Below are 22,026 nucleotides of genomic sequence, written 5' to 3'. Positions count from 1 at the left end.
TCTAGGTAATTTTAGTAAGCATAAACAAAATATATTTATGAATGCAAAATGGAAGAGCTTGAAGTGTTACTGAGATATGTTTGACTGAGCTTTATCTGTATCAAGTTGATAGATAATTAGTGAAAGATATAGTCTTTCCTTACAGTGATATTTGGAATAATGTGACAAAGGTATGTGTATATATAGCTGCAGATATATGTGTGTGCAAGTGTGTATACACATATATGTATATAGACATGTACTTTCATCTGCAGCTATGTATACACATACTTGTCACATTATATCTGACATACATTTGTATGTATATATTCTTATGTATATATGTAAATATATATAAAACTGTATGACTATCAGTCATCTGTTTGTGTCTACTGTGAACATGCACAGCAGTGGTCAGGATTGATTTCTATGGCTCTGTATTCTCATTCTGCAAAGATGCAAAACTATACTTAGTGTAATGTTTTTAATCATCAGTGCAAGTCAGTCATGGTAAATCTGAGGTCCTATCCACTGATAATTACACTCTGCTTCCTATCATATAAACGTTCATATGGAATCTTGCACCTTGTGCTAAGCTAACTTAAAGTGATATGAGCTACTATTTAATAATGTAAAACTGTGAATGCTTTCATCTTCATTTTTTCATTACCAGTTTTTAAAATTCTTTATTGTATTTTGAAAAAAAAACAAACCACTTCTGTGTGATTTGAAAAATTGGTTTATATAATCTTGCAAATAACTTTAGGGAGACTTAAAAATTCAGATATATAGTTTTATTTCACCAAATAATAGTTTTGGAACAAAGCATATGTGTTAGTTTAGGTAACTGCATTAAGCATTCTGAATGCTTGATTTCTCTATGTTAGAAAAGACTTTTATAAATCACTGCATGGAGTTCTCTGCTGTTTAGGCTAATGTGTATATAATAGCAATGCAAAAGAAAATGGGAATATAAAGCAAGCAATTTTCTTGTCTGTGTAAACAGATGAGATGTGAAATTCTTGAACTGTAAAGGTTTGCTGGTTTTGAGCTCACATATAACCAAGCCCATAGAGTGCTGTCTGACTTCACAGAAAATGCATCTTAGAGCCCTTTAAGGACAGCAAGAAAAACACACTTCCCTGTTGTGAATAGGGGAGTTTAAGGAAAAGAAAAAGTTTTGTAAAATGTGGAGTATTCACAAAAGCACTGAAATATAAAGTAAGCAGAGAGAAATTAAATGCACCAAAAATGTGTGACAGAACTGTTACCACTGTCTGTTCTATTTTACTTTCTATTTACAGTAATGTGCAGTAAATTAGACTATCAAAAAAGTTCAGGCTTTAACTCTTAGTTATACCCACTTATGGAAATTAGTGGCTATTTCTGTAGCTGCTTTCTCCTTCCTTTCCAGTTGGTCTTAGTAGGATATCTAATATCTCACTCCCTCTGGTGGGCTAGGGAGCAGAGATACACTGGGATGGATCTGTGTGAAAGTCTGTATAGCCATTGTCTGTACTGGGCCTGTGCTTTTCCTGAATAATGCTGGGAAGTGTACATTACGTCTGGTGTTCTCCAGCCGGTATCTTTCATTAGATTCTATTAAAAAACAGAAACAAGAACAAAAAACCTCGAAACCACAGGGAATACCACTGCAGTAATCTTAGGTAGGTAATTATATATTCTTGGGCTAAAAGAAGTTTCTTTTGTTACTTGAAATTGTAATGTAGTGCATCATACCAATGATTTGTAAACTCTTACCCTAGTATGTAAACCTATAATCATTTCGCAGTTTGGTTTGTTTGCCTCACTCAGGCAGTGCTGCACTGTTTGTTTTACCAAAGTATGTGTGTCTGCTTTCCCACTTGGTCACACATCATTCTGTCTTTGAGTTTGGCTTTCTGGGTAGGTGCTGGCAGGCTGCACTGCAGATCCCACTGTTTTCTTGTCAAATCCAGGACACTCTCTGTCCCTGTAGCACTTCTTATATAGAAAGCAGAAATTGCATGGTAGCTTTGGAGAATGACAAATAACATAGCTTGCCTTGGCTTCCTAAAGGCAAGAAAATCCAGTTATGCTGATCTGGCCTGTTATAGTGGTGGTGGTAGTGATATTTTTTTTTCTTTGTAGATGAACATATGGTTAATATGGTTTTTATTGAATTAAACAGTTCAATTACAGGAACTTGTAGAAGAGGCAGGATAACAAAAAACTATAGTCCTGCTAGCACTCTCATTTTATCAAATAGTCCACTCAATGGGAGTTTAGGGGTCCGTTTAATCCCCAAGGAGTTAAAAAAGTTCCAGATGCAGGACTCTGCACTGGGCAGCAGGGGACAGTGGATGGGTTGCTCACAGTTTCTCTTCCTCTGTTACTGAACTGCTGAGGACTGTTCAGGTTTTCATTGAAACTGTGACTTGGAGAAGTTACTTTGAAGTCCAGGGATGAGAGAACTGACCTGAGAAATAAAAGTTTGGTTCAGCACTTGTTCAGCACCTGAAAGACTGCAACTAAATAACAGTGTTGTCAGGCCTCGTCCTCATGAGTCTTTTGAAACATGGCATTTCTGAAAGGATTTATTGGTTAGCTTACATTGAAACTCCATTTCAAAGTCTACAATCAAACAGAGTTCACAATTGTTTTGTGCACTTAGTGATAGATAGTGTGGCATTTACACATTAATTTCGAAAGGTTATTTGTATTATTTATGTGGTATTTGTTTTGGACTTCCAAAGCTAACACTCAGATTAGTTTGTGGTTGTGTTATGCAGTGAAAATGGGAAGTACTACCAAACTGTTACCTACTTTTATTTCTCAGTAATACTGTTTTCTACCATTACTTCTAAGTGATATTGTTGGTTTTTTTCCTATGCCCTGTAGTGGAAGTTTTATCTCCTTTATATGTATATCTATATTTCTGTATATCTAGATATAGTATGGATATAGATATAGATGATATGGATATGTAGATATAGATAGACAGATATAGAGATAGAGATAGATAGATATAGATAGATAGATATAGATAGATTAGACATAGATAGATATATCTCTTCTTCCTGGTCCTTTCTTGTGTGTTAGAAGATACCAGCTTGTCTTTTTTTTTTTTTTTTATGAAAAAGCAGCAGAATATCAGTCGTCTAAATTTACTCATCAGACTTCTCAACCAATACATAACTATGTTGGCTGTTACCTTGTAGAGGTTTTAGAAATTTATGGCTGCAGAGCGGATGCTTTCTGGCTTGCATCCTCTGCTCTCTGTCCCTAGTGTGAGTGAAGGAAGCTCTGCACCCTATAACATTAATCATTTCTGGCATATATTTAGCAAATATCATTATTTGAGATCTCTCTCATACTATTCTGGTTTTGACCTCATCCTCTCTGACAGCTCTGGAAAGAAAAGCCTGCTTCCTAAATAAAACATTGCAAGAAGGATGGTTTCCAGCAATCCTGTTTGAGTTAAAGGTTTTTTCCTGACTATGAGTAACCACCTTGGCTCATAAACAACTGGCAAGGACAGTGTCAACAATTGCTTAAGTGATTGTTCACAAGTTAACTGTGTGTTTTGTTCACACATTGGAAGGGGCAAGCCAAACTTGAATGCTGCTTCAGTATCTTTGTCAAAGGAGAACATTGGGTTTCCAGAGGCCTTTATCTGTAGTTTTTGAGTATGTGGGATCTTCATTTTTAAAGATGTATAAATGAATGTTATCTTTGGCCAAGGCAAGGAACTGAGCTTTAGGGGGTACAAATGCAAAGTAACAGAGCATGCTCCTCATCTAGACTTCTACTTGCCCTTATGAAAATTACTCTCTGCAGACTTTTGTTTCATTGTTGTAGTTTAGGTGAGTCTCTCTCTCACACAGTGCAGATTTGACTTCAGTTACTTTGAAACAGTGTGATGGTGGCCTGCCCTACAGCAGCTCCATAGTCAGAAGTAATATATCTTGAGAAAGAAAAAAAAGAAACATGGTTTGTCCCAGAGATTCTCTAATAGATGGCAAGGACGTGGTGAAATTGTGTCAGAAAAGTTCATTCATTGTGTCAGAGAAGCAGCTCTACAAATTTTCAGAATGTCTTTTTTTTTGCCTAAACTTTCATGTGAAACTGCACATTTATTTCCTATGAACTTTGCAAAAAAAAGAAAACTTGGAATGCCAAAGTTTTTTGATAAAAGATAGTTTTAGTTTCAGTGTCCTTAAATTTCAAGAAAATCAAAGTTATCAGTGTTAATTTACAGTTTATAAAAATCTTACCATTTTTCTTTTTAGAAGGTGAACTACTCCAAGTTTTCAATCTTTCTTTTAGGAAAAGACTTAAAATTTAACTGTGTGATTTACCAGAGCAATATTTACATATTATGTTCGTATTCTGTGTGATACAATGATGAATGCATTAAAAGTGGATTGAATTAGATTAAAATAATGCATCATCACTGTAACCTTGTATTCCTATTAATAAAGAGAAACATTAATATCTCGTTTATGCTAGATTTCAAAATAGGTGTGGGATTTGTGTTACTGTACATGAGTGAGGGGAAGAAACTTTCTATCTATTTATTAGATATGTTAATGAAACTGCTCCATTTAAAATCACATAGCATCTCATGGCTTGGTAACAAAACCAATACAGTTCAAGTGAAAAGAGAATTTAGAAATTGATTAAAAAAACAAACAATAACAACAACAAGAACAAAAAACTCCTTTGGCTAAATATTTTTGTGTAACACCAGTGTATTGTGATACTCATTATTATCTCATGCCATAATGTATTGACTCTGGAAGGACTCACATTTAGAAAACAAACAAACAATGACAGAATATTCTGTTCAACATTTATGGTTGATGATGGACTTTTTCATCAGAATTCTTGTTTCTTGATGTAATTGATTAATTACTGTGAATCTAGTCAGCTGACCACAGAAGCTAATGAAATAAGGGAAATGCAAATTCCTATTCTGAGCGTGTCTTCATTTTATTATAGTACTCTGGGAAAAGGATGAAGGCTTAATTATCCCTTTGATGTTTTTTTCCCTCTTTTCCTAAAGTGTTTAATGATTGCTTTGACATACATCTGCCAAACATTTTTTCCTTACCCTAGAGACCATAGTTTCAAAGGAACTTTCACTACATTTCCCCAAAGACATTTTGAAGTCATTAGATGTACAAAATCCTTAGTCTAAGTATAAAAATGTGCATGAAAAATGAAGTGTCATGTGCAAAAAGTGCTAATGAGAAGTTTTAGTACCATTATCAGGTAGCTGAAATGTAGATGAAAATGAAAAGGGCTTTGCAGCCTCACAGGTTAGAATATCTTGACATAGTGAAATTATGCTGGATTGCATATGTATAGTTTAAGGTAAGGCAGAACAATAATTTTGTTTATAATTAGCTATAGCTGAGGCTAGCAGAGGTTGGGTCTATCTTTTGCTAGTGCCAGGACAGCACTGGGGACCAGCATTGATTGGAACTTGGAGGATTTGTGGCTGCATGTGTTTAGAATTTAGCTCCAGGATGGTGGACTGTTGAGATGTTGAGTTCAGGGCAAATCCATCAGGGAGTGTTTTAATTAAGAGTTGGAGTTAGAGGGTGTTTTAATACTACTGTGGGTTCAAATTCTCCTCGGATTTTAATTCTTCTGTGACTGAATATATGTAAGGAATCACAATGTGATTAATACAAAGAGCTCAGATTAAACACCAACAGAAAGCAGAGTACTACCACATACATATTTGGCTTGGAATGTCTGACAGGCATCTTGGCTTTTAAAGACACCTTTCAGAGTGCTGAAGTGATTTTATGTATGAGGATGATTATCTATTTACCATCTTCACTTGTTCACTTAATTTTTGTCTGGTTTTTCTCCACTGCAGACTATGTCAGAGAGCCACAATGATCATGCAAAATAACAGTTCAGCCTCACCCCTGTTTTCAAATGTGAGCTCCTTCTGGAAGAGAGATTCGCACAGACCAGGACTCCTTGAGGAAGCAGCATCACTCATTGGCAGCTATGATTTCCCTCAGACCACGGAGAGTTTTACCTTCTCCACTGTGGAATCAGCAAACATGACCCTAAATGCCACAAGCAAAGACCCTCTGGGTGGACACACTGTCTGGCAAGTAGTTTTGATTGCTTTCCTCACGGGGATCCTTGCCCTGGTGACCATCATAGGAAACATCTTAGTGATTGTTGCATTTAAGGTTAACAAACAACTGAAAACGGTCAACAACTACTTCTTGTTGAGCCTTGCTTGTGCAGATTTGATCATCGGTGTTCTTTCCATGAATCTTTATACAACATACATCATCATGGACCACTGGGCTTTGGGAAGCTTAGCCTGTGATCTTTGGCTCTCCATTGACTATGTCGCCAGTAATGCCTCTGTCATGAATCTCCTTGTTATAAGTTTTGACAGGTATTTTTCCATCACTAGGCCACTAACATACAGAGCCAAACGAACAACCAAAAGGGCTGGGGTGATGATTGGTTTAGCATGGATAGTCTCTTTTGTTCTTTGGGCCCCTGCCATCTTGTTTTGGCAGTATTTTGTTGGGGAGAGGACTGTGCCTCCTGATGAATGTTTCATCCAGTTTCTAAGTGAACCTATCATCACTTTTGGCACTGCCATAGCTGCCTTTTATTTGCCAGTCACCATTATGAGTATTTTGTATTGGAGGATCTACAAGGAGACGGAGAAACGCACCAAAGAGTTAGCAGGGCTACAGGCTTCGGGCAGTGAAGCAGAGGCAGAACGCTTTGTACACCAGACCGGCAGCTCCCGGAGCTGCAGCAGCTACGAGCTGCAACGGCAGAGCATGAAACGCTCCACTCGAAAGAAATATGGACGCTGCCATTTCTGGCTCACAATGAAGAGCTGGGAACCCAACAACGACCAGGGAGATCAAGATCATAGCAGCAGTGACAGCTGGAACAACAACGATGCTGCTGCCTCCCTTGAAAATTCAGCTTCCTCTGATGAAGAAGACATTGCTACAGAGACCAGAGCCATCTATTCAATCGTGCTGAAGCTTCCTGGTCACAGTGCTATCCTCAATTCCACGAAACTACCCTCCTCGGAAGATCTGCATGAGTCAGGGGATGAACTGCAGAAATCCCACACAGAATCTAAGGAAAAGAAACCAAAAAAATTGCACCCTCCCAGAAGTGTTCAGGATGGTGGAAATTTCCAAAAGAGCTTTTCTAAGATTCCAGTTGAGCCAGAGTCAGAAGACACAACCGCAGCTTCTGATGGCATCTCATCGGTAACCAAGACATCTGCAACCTTGCCCTTGTCCTTCAAGGAAGCAACACTGGCAAAAAAGTTTGCCTTGAAGACCAGAAGTCAGATCACAAAGCGAAAACGAATGTCACTTATCAAAGAAAAGAAAGCAGCGCAGACACTCAGTGCCATTTTGTTTGCCTTCATCATTACATGGACCCCATATAACATCATGGTTCTGGCAAACACCTTTTGCAGCTGTATCCCCAAAACTTTCTGGCACCTGGGGTATTGGCTTTGCTACATCAATAGCACGGTGAACCCCATGTGCTATGCACTGTGTAACAAGACATTCAGAAACACGTTCAAGATGCTGCTGCTGTGCCAGTGTGACAAACGAAAACAACGCAAACAGCAGTATCAGCAAAGGCAGTCTGTCATTTTTCATAAGCGGATCCCTAGGGAGGCTTCATAGAATAGTATTTTTTAAACAATAAAAAACCAATGAAACAGGGATGAGATGAGATGAGATGGGACAGGATGGGATGGGATAGGATGGGACAGGACGGCACGGGACAGGGCAGGATGGGACACAGGATAGTAAGGAATATGGTGAGATGGGTTGGGGTGGGAGGGTGGTTCCAGGGTGCTGATTCTATGATTTAAATATCAAGTCATGAAAGCAGCTGCCAGATTTATTTATCCTTTCAATAAATCCAGTTTAATATAAAAATCAAGTCTGCCTTCAGCAAAAACTAACAAACTTCAGTGTTTTTACTAAGGAATGAAATATTTAATATAGTTTTCCTACAAATTTGCAAGAAGCTGTATAGCAGTTATAAACCCATTACTTATCTGCCCAGCTCTTTGATCATAATCAACTCTGAGATCTCAGGTAAGCACATTTAGCTAGCCCAACTCTTCTGTTTCCAAGGAATCCAACATCTTTCTATTCAAGTTACATAAAGAGGTAGCAAGCTTGTGAAACAGGATTATGAAACTATTTGAGAGACTGTATAGGTTGAAAAATTGCTTCTTGTTGTCCAGGTAGAGTTTCATGTCTACTTCTCTTCTGGTGTATTGTTAATTGTCCCCCTGATTCCTAATTTCCAAGTATCTATGTGTGCAGCTCATGTTATATATATGTGTGTGTGTGTGTGAGAGTGTATGTATGCATGACATACATTCACACATGTAAAATACACACATACTGGGAAAGAGGTGACCTAATGTTCTAGGTTTTACAGGACCCCTCATCATGATTTCATGTGATTGAAATTTTAAAAAGGAGTCAAAAAATCATGTTATATGTATATAGTTCATTATTTGCCACCCAAAACACAAGTTTATCTCTGGAACCAAAACATGATGTCCACATTTCAAAAAGAGAGAACCAAAGTATAGCCTGTGAGCCTAACAGTCTACAGAATTTTATAATGGGGTAGATGCCCAGTAAAACCTTAATCTTGAGCATAGTGTCTCTCCGGAATGTGATCATACCTCTTTAAAAGACAGAAACGTGAAAGGAACTGATGGCTACATTTGGGAAAGTGTTTGAAGCTGTCTTTGTAGGGCGTAGGATGATGGAACTCCAGATCAGGGCTGCACAGTACTGATGCCCAGAGGGAGCTGCTCAGGAGCCAGGCAGGCACAATCATCAGCAGAACCCCCATGTTATGGTGGGGGGTCTGTGCTGCTGTTGTGGCACACACGGGTGCTGCAACACCTTGTCCTGAGTTGCACTGTGTGGATGCACCACCATTCTCGGAGCCAGCTCTGATCTAATGTGCAGTATCTCTACAGCTTCCAATGAAAGTTCAAGCTACAATTTTCTGACAAAACTTGGTGGAGCCCCCCTGCTTGCACTGTCTGCCCAGGTGATCTTCAGATGCAAAAGATTTGTTTAAAAGAAATGCTTTATATTTGCACATGAAGGATGCTCACTAAAAAGTGTTTCTTTTCCAGAACATGTTTTAAAATCATCAGGAGAAGTGCACCTAAATCCGTTTGACGCTAGGTTATTCGGTGTTGCGAAAAATGTGATATTGCCAATTTCTAACCTGGCAATTTTTGATAAAGACAATTTTAAAAGGGCTTTAATATTTATAGCTTAGACATTACCAGTAATTCCTGCTGTTTGTGATGTGGTCTGCACCACAAAAAAAGTCACATATAAAAGTCAGAGGTCCCCTGGGGAAAGGATTGTACTTTAAACTGTTGCTCTAAATCTGATTTAGTTACATGTTGAAAGATTATTTTGTATTCTCCTTTGAACTGACCAAAACTTTTTTTTATTGCTTAGACTCTTATTTTGCTGAAAATAAAACAAAACAAATATCTTATTTTACAAAGGGGCATCAGTGTTGTGAACACAGAACTGATGTTAAAGCTGCTTTTGTATTCAGTGTGAGATGGTGTTTACAGATGATTTTGACAACAGTGGAAATATATTAAATGGTGTCTGTGTATCTGAACTATTTAATTTTGTGTTATGTTCATATGAAGAAATATTTATACATATTTCACCAAATGTTTTATTTAATGTTGATAAATATTACTCTTCAGTCTTCAGCTGTAGTGTCCTTTTAAAGTGATTCAGAAAGGTCTGCTTGAGAAATGAATAAACTATACCTAGTTTTCTTGTCACTGAAACAAATACTTTCTTTTGTATGAGTTGCTTAAAATGTCTACCCTAAGGTAATCTCATAAATAATATTGCAACCCTACTGCAAGTTTTAGTATAAAATACAGAAAAAGTTAAAGCTTCATCCCTAAGTCACAAGTGCATTTTGAACTAAAGATACCGGAATTGATTTACCAGTTTGGTAGCCACATAAAACCAAAGCCTTATAAGGCACCTGTGTTGCAAAGAAAATTAATGACCTTTATTTATAGAAAGAAGCATCTATTTGAAATATATTCATTACTCAAGTTGACCTTACAAATGTTTTAACATTTAAATATATATCTATATCTATATATATTGCCATATTATTATATTCTAATATCTAGAGTAGTGCTGTGCCCCTAATACACAAAATGTGAGAGCATGTAAGGAAGCCAGAGTTCATCAGGGGGATTTATGGTATATTAGTATTGATTTTACAATGGGAAACTATTATTTTTATTGAAGTTAAGCTTCCTTGAAAGCATCCGTCACCACTGTTTACATAATAGGAAGAGTTAAATCCTTGGATTGTTTTAACAGATAAATAAAAAACCTGTCTTTTGATGTGTGAACAGGCTTTAAAATGTTATTTACAGGCATCATAAAATGTGTATGTATACACATATTGTAGCATAGATCAATTCAGTTATTTATTTAATGGAATATGCACTATAAAATATTAAGGATTTGGCTGTGTTACAACTACAGTGGGGGATCGAGTTAATTTGTATTTTATGTCTCTGCGTTTGCTTAAAACCCTTGCACACACAAAAATTTTAGCTGTATGCACAAGTGGGTATATTATTTATGAACACAGGAACACACAATAGTTTGCAGAGGAACAGTGCGAGACCAGAAGGTACAATCTGACACTGCATTGCTTTTAAGAAATACAAATAATGCAATAGTTCATCTGTTTTGAGGAAAATTAAGTCAGAAACACAGTAGAAAGCATCACTCTGACGGCAGACAAACAGCTCGGTCCCATTAACGCTATTCATGTGGAAAGCTGCATTTTCAGAGACGAGTGCCCGTTAATTGCAATAATACGAGATTAGATTCCATATGAAGAGGAACCAAAAATCAGAAGCGATAGCCAGACAGGAGCCATTGAGTAGTCTGGAGAAATCTTTGTAGAATAGACCCCAATCATTGTCAGCCTCTGAAGAGACAACAAAGCACTTTAAAATATTTGCTCGGCTTTCTCAATGTAAAATTGTGATAGAAGTTTATTACTTCTGTACTGGTATAGGCAGTGGGAAATATCTGATTCAAAGATCCAGGAACAGGGCTCATGGTGCATGAAACACTTTTTCCTACCCCAGCATAACACCCTTTCTGCAAAGGTAAACTGAAAATCAGTGTGGCATTGTTCTAAAGCTAAACAAATATAGGAAAGGCCTGAATAGTTTCCAGGATCTAAACATGCAGATCAGGGTAACCTAAACAATAAATGTCCTAAAGGATTCTGGCAGTTTCATGAAGGTACCCACACAGATTTTCTGAGACAGTTGATGACCTTTCTCAATTATGTACAACTTCACTTTCTTATTTTACTGTCTTGATTATTATATTTCCTTACTTCTCCTGCAATAATATTCGAGAAAATCTTAGTTCATTATCAATCTTGTGTATCTCAGTAGTGAATACAGGTGCCAAAGTACACTTGGTTTGCCTCTACAGAGTGTGAACATCAAAGGAAATTTTTATCTTTTTTTTCCCTTATCAGCAGCATCAGTAATTTTGAAGACACAGTTACCATCATGCTGCCATATATATGGTAGAGATGATCATGCTGTGTCATGCCAACCTATTTATAAACTGCTTTTCACTTGCCCCTTGCCCATCTGACTATGCATCCCTATTCAGTTTTATATTTGAGATTCTAAACCCTCATTCTCCTCCAAATGGCTCGTAGAGTCTTCCTAAAATACGCTCTACAAGCTTCTCTTGGTACCAGGCTTTCTTTCCTTTCACAGTCCCCCTATGCAAAGTTATGTGCTCTTAGACTATCAGAAGGCACCTTAATAATTCCAGCAGTTGTAATGTTGGGACCTGATGCTTCTTTTCTAAAGATGTATAAGAACATGAAAAAGAGATGGAGCAGGATTCATATATTCCAGGTCCTTATTGGCAGAAATGGTCTTTGCCGCAAGTTGGCTGTTCACCAAGCCTGACCTTCTTTGCAACTCCTGGGATGATCTCTCCATAAGGATGTTCTGCCAAGCCCCCACTAGCTTAAACTTCACTGACTTCATGAATCATCACGTATTTTAATGCATTTGGAAATTTTGAAAAAGTACATATTCATTTTGATAACTCTGAATATTTTTTGACCTCCGCAAATCTACTGTCTCTTTTCACAACTTGCTTCCAGCTTCTGTGATTTTCTATTTTATATATTCTTTTTATCTTTTCTGTATGTACCCATGCAAATACCACTGCACTGGCTTCTAGGAGCAGGTCAAAGTGATACATATTTGTAGATTGCTTCGTGTGAGTCCCAGGGGTATGTAGAGATGTTTGGTGGAGCTGAGGTGTTCATAATGATGTCTGCCTTTTCTCTCTCATGCACTGCACTCCTATGATACTCAAGTGCTTCTGTGTGGAAGCTTAGCTAAAGCATGTATGACATTCAGGTTTTCATGGAATTAAAAACTTTATTTAGTTAGGATGTTCTTCCTCATATCAGGCATAGATCATTTGTAAGTTCTACACTTTTCTACTTCTACTTTTAGCACCTGCCAGACAGTTATTGGGAAAAATGCTAATTTGTAATGTCTGATACTTGGGCATTTTTCTACTTCAGCTTTTAAAGCAAGAGTATAGATAATCCAGTCATGCTATTTGTTGGAAACAAGTTCAGCATGAATAGAAATGTTTAGAATTATACACTATGTTTATTTCATGTTGTACGCTGTGGCACTGCAACTGGCTGAGATTGACCATCACAGTATTTGGTACCACTGACAATTTTTCACAGTCTTAACTGGCAGGGTCATTAGATGTGCCACACTGGCATTCAGGACTTTGACTGCTCTTCACAATCCATACTGTACATGCAAAATATAACAGATTGTAATTTTTTTTTATCAAGAAAGATCATTGTAGTTATTTCCGGATACCTTCCTAGTTGTGCTTGAGGATTTTTTTCTTAATTTTGGATATTTAAATGACTTGGGAGAGTTTCAGTCAACCCTGGCAGAAATTGAAAAATGGAAGGAGTAACATGAGAAAACATTAAGATAAGTGTTACTTATTTCATTACCTATTCCAGCTTGTATTATGTGGTATGCATATTGTACCTATACATCTCTATGCAGTACATATATGTCAGAAGGATAACTTATGTATGACTGTACTGTGCATGTACCTACAGAGAGACATACGCGCATCTAGAGCAATGTATACGTATGTATATACAAACTTATGCTGAAGTTGTCAGCAGTGGTAAACACTGCCTTTGATGCCTCATCAGTTGTAACTGGACAGTGAAACTGTGTTTTAGTCTGCTCTGCTTATTAGTTTAAAAAAAATCACCCTACCTTTACCATATAGGAAAATAAAGGCCTCTTAAAGTAGATTCTATCTAGGTTCACATAAGAGAAACTCCTATGTTCATGTGAACATCACTGTCAGTGTCTCAATTTGGGAGGAGAAAACCAGTCACTATGAAAACAGTTTGAGGCAAATGTCACAAACATATAAAGCAAGTCACCACTGCAAATTCTTTAAGGTAAGAACAGCACTCATCCCATTAGAAAGGAGAAAAATAAAATTGGCATCCTCTCTCACCCTATCCTATCGCTCTGCCCTTTCTGTTGCATGGAATAATACTTTTCATGTGCCAGTCCCATAGGTGGAATTGTGAAAGCTTTAAAAACCTTGTTTGCCTAATAGGTCTAATACACAGTATATCTAAATACACAGTATATCTAGATCATTCACCTCTTTCTGGTTTTGTAAACAATAAAACCTTGACTGAATTCAACTGGGATGTGTGATGCTAGCTTAAAGGAAGGCCTTCCAAAAATGGTGATAAAACCATTTAGCCCAACTGTGATGAGGATAGCTAACTTTTTTTCCCAAGCTAGTGAAGCTATACAATTTATGTAACTTGGCAAAAAGTGTGGAAAAAAACTCAAGACATTTAAAGGTTTTATAGATGTGAACATCCTCCTTGCATAAGGGTGCATAAACACATGTGCCTAAAAAAGTTCAGAGTATGAATGATTCTGTAAGCTAAAAGCACATGTCACCATCAGCTACACTGTTGGCAGAGCAGCCTGACAACCCACTTGGGCCTCTGTGAAAATATCCTTATTATAGCAGTCTAGGACTAAATAACTAGCCAATAGTATGTAAGCATGGCTTGTTTGTCTGGGTGCATATGCATTTTTCAGGAATTTGAAGCGAGATACTAACTCTCTCCAGGACAAAAGTTATTTAGTGCAGTCACTGGAATGAAAGGACTGTAGAAATGCTCTGGTAATCATCACTCGACCATAATTAACAATCAGAAAACACAGGACGTTATTGTACAGAGAGAACTTTATTTATTTTTCAAATCATTCATAGAGGCATATTTAATTTACTTACAATACTCAAAAGATCTCAAAAATTTTACACTATCAAGGAAATAAAGTCTCAGGACAAGAATCTGATCCATTATGTGGCTTCAAAAGACCCAGTCTTCTTGAACCTATTTTATTCTGTATTGAAATCTTTGGGTAATAAAGACGCTGTAGTCACTTCTCAAATACTACTTAGTCTAGAGATGCCAAAGGGATGAAGAAATGGCCAAATGGCCTTCATTAATTTGTGCTTAATGTGCCCACATTAAGAATTATTATCATTTTGTCACAGACTAAGTAACACCATGAGGGCAAAAGATACAAGCCAATTTACTTTGAATCGTGCACAGTGCTGCACTCTGCCTTGTGCAGATACAGCACAAGAAATAGACTTGTGCAGTATTTCCTGATGCTCCGTACTTTTCTCCACTCCTTACTTTTCTTTCATATACATTGTCCCCTTCTAGTGAATATATCTTTTGCATATACCTATCCAATACCCTCTGCCATCAATATAGAAGTATGCCATTTCTTAGCACCTGCAAAATTATATGAAATCAAATGTAGCTGGAGTTAAGCAGCTTTTGTCCTCCAGTGGTGTGAATTTTTCTCATGAGGAAATACATTCCATTTGTTTGCCTCATATCTCCATTAACAATGTTTAGTTTACAAGTGATATTAGGACAAAAACTTTCCACTTTTCAGGCTGTAGAAGTATACCTGAGTAAATATTTGGTTTCTTTATTCAAAATAAGTGTCATTTCTTGACCATAGGCTAATCTGAAAAAAAGTTGTCTGTGTAAAAGGTAGAACAGGATTTATCTCCTGCTCTGCCCATGCACTTCACTGAATATGCTGGAAGGTCCTTTCAGACTTCTTTTCAAAATATTACAGCTACATTATGTAGCTGCTTATTTCCCCTGTTCTGAGACAGGAACTATCAGTATGAAAAATGCAAGAGAAACTTAAACTAGTATGCATGAGTGCCATTTTTGGGGTTGGGTTGGGTTGGTTTTTAGTCTGTGCAGTGCATATTGACTGACATGGAATCCATCATTAGAGGTAAAATATAAAGACTAAAGATTGGCAGCTGCTCTCAGAAGCAAGCTGCATGGGGAAGGATCATTGAAATCCATGTACTAAGTGCACAAAAGTGCACTTAGGTAAAGCTTAAAAAAGCTGGGTTTACCATTCATTGCTTTCTGAAAGAAGTAAGAAAATACTAAATACAATGTGAAATTTTGTAGTTGTAAGCTGTAGATATTAGAAGATGTCAGTGAAGGAGATGTAGTTTTTTTTATATGAATTATCCCTGGTTTTCTAGAGGTGTCCCCTTACCCAGTTGCCTCTTACCCCAATTCTTCCTGCCTCAAAGCTGACCAGCATTCGTGGGACTTCTGCCTAGCAGAAAGCTGGAACTGGGTTCCTACCCCTGCCACCCTGCAGCGGGAAGGGTGTGGACCACACCAGTCAAGTTGTTACAAGAAAAAGTCATAAGCTTCCTGCTTCTATTTGGAGATAGCGGGTATTTTTGTGATAGAAATAGAGATAACATTACAGGAATCTGATGAACATATTTTATGTGTTTCCTGATATATTTTTCTTATGCTGTTACTTGAAAGTTTTCTGTTCTTCTGACTATGGAGCAAAACAAGTCCCAGAGAAAATATCTGAACATATTTTATATAAATTGACATTTGCCTGTTCCTTCCTGATTTTGCTATATATGGGGAAATTACATGCAGTAATTAAGCAGCTCAGAAATTGCTTTCATAAAAAAGAATTTGTAATTTTACTCCATATCAAATGCTGATTTTCTTCAGCCAAACCAGTGGAGCTGAATGTATTGTGAACTTATAAAACAAAAGGAAAGAGCAGAAAGGAGACCCTCACCTACTGCTGTGTAAAAAGACAGTAACTGAACATTCACGTAAAGTCTAGTATCTATTAATCTAGTCATAGCCACCCATTCAGATACAATACAAAATATTACCATTTTTTAAATTACTGGATAAGTTGATCTTTTTTTTTGCTAACAAGTGCCTTACTGTGCAGCAATCCTTCCACTAAATAAATTCTGTCTCAGTAAACTCTCAGAAAGAATAATTGGCCCTAGCTCATATTGATGGTGATTTGCAACACTAACACAGTAATTAGAAGAGTAGAAGTGGATAATGATGGAAAACAATCATTTTCCTTGTCTGCAATGTTTTAGAGGAACTTTCCCTTTTGCAGTTAATAAAAACAAAGTAAGGAAAGATATACTGAGACTCAAATGCTTTCATTGGTGTTCTCTCCTCTTGAATGACTGCCAACTCTGCAGTCCTGAGGGCAGAAGGTGGATGGCCATGTGTGTTGGTACAAAAGTGAATGCATTGGTCCAGGTCAAGTGGCCTAAGAGAGCTCACATTTCTCCTTTTACTGCATGGGTATCAGCCCAAAATGTGCTGTCAAAACTTGGCTCCCACTGAACTATCACGGTGGAACATTGTGCTCCTAAGAGATTTTCTCCTGCCAAGATGCTTTAACATCCTTTTTTTTTAATTCCCCACATAAAACTAATCAGGTGGCACCTTCCCGTGTGGAAATTTCCTTGCAAATATATTACTGTAATCTACAAATGACTTTTACCCTGTATGCCCCTGATAACAATTGCATTAATATAAGCTGATAAACTCATTTCTTTAGTTGCTGCTCATAGAGTGGCTTGCTAGTTAAGATAAAAAGTAAATTATGGGATATAAAAGACATATCTGATTGTACAGTAATACACTGTGTGCCAAGCAGTTGGTGAGGTAAGGTTTACATAACCACTAGAGGTTGCTTGAACTTTTGAGATATATTTCCATGTACTTTTTTCCTCTCTGAACACAAAACAGGCAGAACAGAGAACAAGCAATTAAGAAAAGTGTAATTGTTTTGATTATAGTGATTTCAGATTAGAAGTTGCAAGTGGGTAAACAATCTAGAGAAAGTGTTTTGAAGTCTTCATCATGTAGATGAGGTCCTTTGGGGAGACTGTTGTTCCCTTCAGTGTGGGAGGATTCTCTTTAGATGCAGATTTGTAGAAGGAAATTTTGACTCCATCCATATCCTACAATATTCTTTGGCTGCTATTAATTCACTTAATGACACAGTTGGTTGCTCAGTGAAATTGCTTTGTGCTCTCATAGCCCCCTTTTCTGGGGGCTGATCCAAGCCCAGCTCCAGCTGATGGAAAGACTCCCACTGTGAATCTGAAATGCACATATTTCCACCAGATAGGCAGGAGGTGGGCAGCTTGGAGCTGGGCTGCCTGGCCTCCTGTCAGCATCACAGACCTCCACCTGTGTGCCCAACACTTGCACTCACTGGGCACGAGCCTGCAAAGATATGCTCTTGGAAAACATCGAGCAATCAGAGCGAGCCATCCTCAAAACATAGATTTATAGGTAGGTAGATATAGATAGATAGATAGACCCATTCTTCAACTTCTCTTCCTCCTTCCTGATGCCCAGTGACAGCATATTCACACAACAAAAATAGTGGCTTCTAAAATAATTTCCATCTGGACTGTAAAGTGCAGTGGTCTTTATTCCCAGTAGCATTAGAGAAAAATGGAAATGGGGAATTGCTCAGCTCTTCCCTGTTTATGACTTTTTTTCTTTCTTTCTCATTTAAATGATGTACTTAGTAAATTTATTTGTTTGGAGGAAAGATTGTAGGTTACTGATGCAGCATTCTGATAGATATTTCAGCATATTCAGACAAGAGAAAATTCAGTTGCACAAATAGACATTTTGGATTTCTTTTTTCTTTCTTACCAAATTCGTTGCAGACAGTGTAAGACCCACCTGTGTCTGAATGAGTGTCTTCCTGTATTTTTGACAATTGAGCAATTTTCTCACACATGCCAGTTTGCTCAAAGTTCTTTCTCTATCTGTTTTCTTACTGATGGTTTCTGAATTAGCAAGCTTTTGACCTTCTGATGGTGCACAGAGTCTGCACCAGCCTAACTACGCAGAGTAATCCACCTGTGGTATGAATTTCCTCTACTTTACCTTATCTTGTAGCTTGAACTAGACCCTTGGCTTTCTCAGTCATCACAAACTCACAGCCTAGGAGTTTTTTCCAATGCTTTTAATCCTCATAATATTTAATAAAATAATCAAATGCATATAATTGAGGTGTTGAAAATACCAATCTGTAGTCTAACCCATTACTTCAAAGTACCACATCAAATATATTTTCCTATTATTTGTGGAAGCAAATATCTCAGTGCATAGCCGTGACTAGCTATGTAGTCTATATTGACATCTAATGCAAAACAGATATTTTTCAAATAGTTCATTAAATAGTGTGATCTAATTCATCCTGGCTGAACAGACATAGTTTAGCTCAATCCTGCGGTTAAGCCTTCTCCAAAATTTGCATTAATATCAATGGAAATTCTAGTAAGAGCAGAAAAATCAGTCTCTCATTATAGGACAGATAAATAACACTTCAGTTTTATATTTCTAGCTATTAAATGCAATCAAATTACTTAAAATATAAACACTCAAAGCCTGTTCTGTGCCCTCAGGGAACCCCTTTCTCTATCCCAGTGCAGTAAAGCTGCATATAGCAGGATATATTCCACTAATACAGTAAAAAATATATGGGTGTATAAGACTAAACAGCTTAAAAAAATCATACTGTAAATGATGTGATTGAGTGAAACTGTGTGTGTATTTTTAAGTCTTCAGCATAGTTGAAGTTTTAACTTATTTCAAATTTTTAAGTTGAAATCTATTAATATTTGGAAATTTTGTACAACCTTGTAAAGTTAAATACTATGTCACTGTAATTTATTTTTGTTGTCATATATTGACACATGCTCATTTATATATGAAGTGTATTGTTTATCAATTGCTTCTAAGGCAGCAATAAAAACATGAAAGTTGTTCTCATTTTCCTGTCACAGCTGTCATTTATATCCAGTATATTATTTTAATACTTTTAATTCTGTTCCTTACTAAAACAGATAGTGTACTGTGTTTTCAACTATATGACTTCCAGTGCTCAGTCAATACATGGGCTATTCTTGCCTCTACAGCTGTGAGAATTTGGGATACATTGTGCAGAAGCCCTGGGAAGAGATTGCCACCTCAGAGCATCACCTCAAGTGAACATCAGAAAATTAAATGGAACAAAAAGTCTGAACTCCTACTCTTTTCCTACCTAGTTTGATTTTATTTTTTAACTGAAAGGTTTCCACATCATACCATGTGTCCTTTCAGGCTCTGTGAAGTGAGGGACTTTCAGACTTCTTGCCACAATAAGTGAGGGAAGAAGTTTCAGAGCACCCTAAAAATCAGTCCTACTGTTGAAATTTGATTCAGCAAAATACCTCTTCTCCAGTTTCCCTTCATCTTGAAGGAAAGGCTTTAAAACTTTCCTTCATGAGTGCAAACTGTTAGAAGTACTTTCCTTACCTTGTGCACTGTGGACTGTACCTGCAAATTCACAGCCTTGTGGAATGGTTGCACACATCCTTTCCTCGGTCCAACCCAAAGACCAGGCATGTAACAGAGAGCAAATCTATTTTCCCCATATCAAAGAGCACTTGTTGCTATGAAATGCAATCATCTACAGACTTTTAAGTGTCATATCTACAGCCAATGTAAAACAGAGGGCATGGGAGCAATGAGCATAACTGGAGAAGTTTCCTACAGTGATTCAACTTCTTTTCCTCCTTGCCGATCTGAGGAACATAAATGTAAGGAGAGCTAGAAACAATAAATTTCACTTTATGCAATGATCTCTGCAGTAAAGTGCTAGAGGAAATGCATAAAATGCAAATGGCAATGCCCTGGACATTGTCTGCAAATAATATGAAAGGAAAACAAATCTTTTAAAGTGGGTTTGTTTGCTTTTTACAGTTACTACAAAGGTGGACTATTTTCTTGTTATATGTCATTTGGTATCTGCTGATGTCATGAGCCTTTCTTTTTCATCACTGTCAGATTTTACCTGTCCATCTTCCTTTCTTTCATTACAGGATGGAATAGATTTGTTGTCACCCTTTCAGGAATGCATGTGAACTGTGGATCACAGAATAACTCAAGCAACTGATGCACAGCTGGATGCAGGGAGCAGCTGAGGGTGCCCAGGCTCAGGAGGCAGATGGGCAACAACCCACACTACCAATTACAGCTGGTCACCTGAAAGCGGTAACTCTCCACCCAGACTAGGAATGCCTTCTCAGTGATATAAACTAACCTATTTATGCTGTAAAAGAGTAAAGAAAGAGGAGGTTCCTACAGAGAATACAAATTGCAGTTTAGAGGTGGAGACTGCTCCTGGTTGCTGTTTCTGGTGAGTTTGGAATCCTCTTGCAGCACCTTTAAGAGTCTCAGTGCTGCATTCAAATATTAGTTGCTTCAAATAAGGCTAAAACAGTGATAGTTATAGGTCAAAATCCTGGATTAAAGTTTTAAAGGCGCTTTTAAGTAATTCTAAAGTAACTCTGGATTGGAACTAAAGCAAACTCCTGAGCAAATACCTTGAAGCTGTGTAGTCCAGCTCCAGTTCAGAAGCCCGAAAAGATTTGTTATGAAACTATTCCTTCCTAATTTTCTGAACATCCCCAACCTTCTCCTTAATGCAAATGTCTCTGTGCTGCACTCATTATAAATATCATTCAGGCTGCTTTATCAAATAAAACAATAAGCTATCCCCGTGTCTTGTAACCAGAGTATCTACCACTGTGGCAGCTAAATACATCTACTCAATGCAGGAATAAAATGTAAAAGCACAAATCCTTTTCTCCAGACAGCAGGCTGTTTGCTGATGATGCTTTCAAAATGGAAATGTACTTCTGCTTCGTTGTACAAATATCCATATGCTATGTTTTTCAGCACTTATGTTAGACAGCTGATATAACGCTTCACAGCTACTTGAGTGTGTTTACTTAATGAAACTAGATGTGGATTCCAGTGAGTTGTTTGTATCTTCTCCGAAGCTGTTTATTCTGTGATGAAGTAGTAAGTTAGCAGGGAAGCATGGGAAATTGTTGGCTTACTGAAAATGTTTAACAGCAAATTTTGTGTTTCTTCTATTCAGCTGGGGTCAAAGAAAAACAATGCAGCTCCTAATGCTGCTCAAACAGAACCTGAGGGTGTGTTGCTTAGTCTGTTTCTTAAAGTTTCCACACACTTTTTTACAGCTACTTCAGCGAGGATTTGCACTATCATTAACTACACAGACCTCTGGCTCTGAAATATGGTGGATGAGTATCTTTTTGTAGCTATGAAGTATGGCTATTTGGCAGACTTTTACATGGCTTAAATTAAAACATGCTTATCTCAGAGAAAAAAAAAAGATGGGATTTCCCTCCCCCTCAAAATGTCCATTGGGGGTACAGAGCAAGAGCAGCAAAATCTCCAGTTGATATGATGCAGTTAAAAAAACTCAGTTTTACTTTGGATGCTTTTTGCAGTTTTAAGGATTTATCATCTTGGTTGTAGCCAGTCTGAAAGATAATTACTTTAAAGCTGGAAGTTCCACACAAAACAATCCAGGAGGAATCTTGCACAGAATTGATGTGCCTGGCTTTTGGGTTATTT

General features: G+C 37.4%; 1 protein-coding gene across 7 annotated transcripts in view; it reads left to right on the top strand.

Moving 5' to 3' along the window:
- CHRM3 (cholinergic receptor muscarinic 3) overlaps positions 1-10,491 on the top strand; it is a 270,489-nt gene extending 259,998 nt beyond the window's left edge. For all 7 annotated transcript variants that reach the window (XM_032683920.1, XM_032683916.1, XM_032683918.1 and 4 more), the window contains one exon: positions 5,852-10,491. In XM_032683920.1, the coding sequence (XP_032539811.1) occupies positions 5,852-7,673 (1,822 nt within the window). In that variant the 3' untranslated portion in view covers positions 7,674-10,491. The remainder of the gene's footprint in view (positions 1-5,851) is intronic.
- The last annotated feature ends 11,535 nt before the right edge of the window (positions 10,492-22,026 follow it).

This window comes from Chiroxiphia lanceolata, chromosome 3 (assembly GCF_009829145.1).
Source record: "Chiroxiphia lanceolata isolate bChiLan1 chromosome 3, bChiLan1.pri, whole genome shotgun sequence".
In the NCBI taxonomy this organism is placed as follows: domain Eukaryota; kingdom Metazoa; phylum Chordata; class Aves; order Passeriformes; family Pipridae; genus Chiroxiphia; species Chiroxiphia lanceolata.
This window is presented reverse-complemented; position numbering and strand designations above follow the sequence as displayed.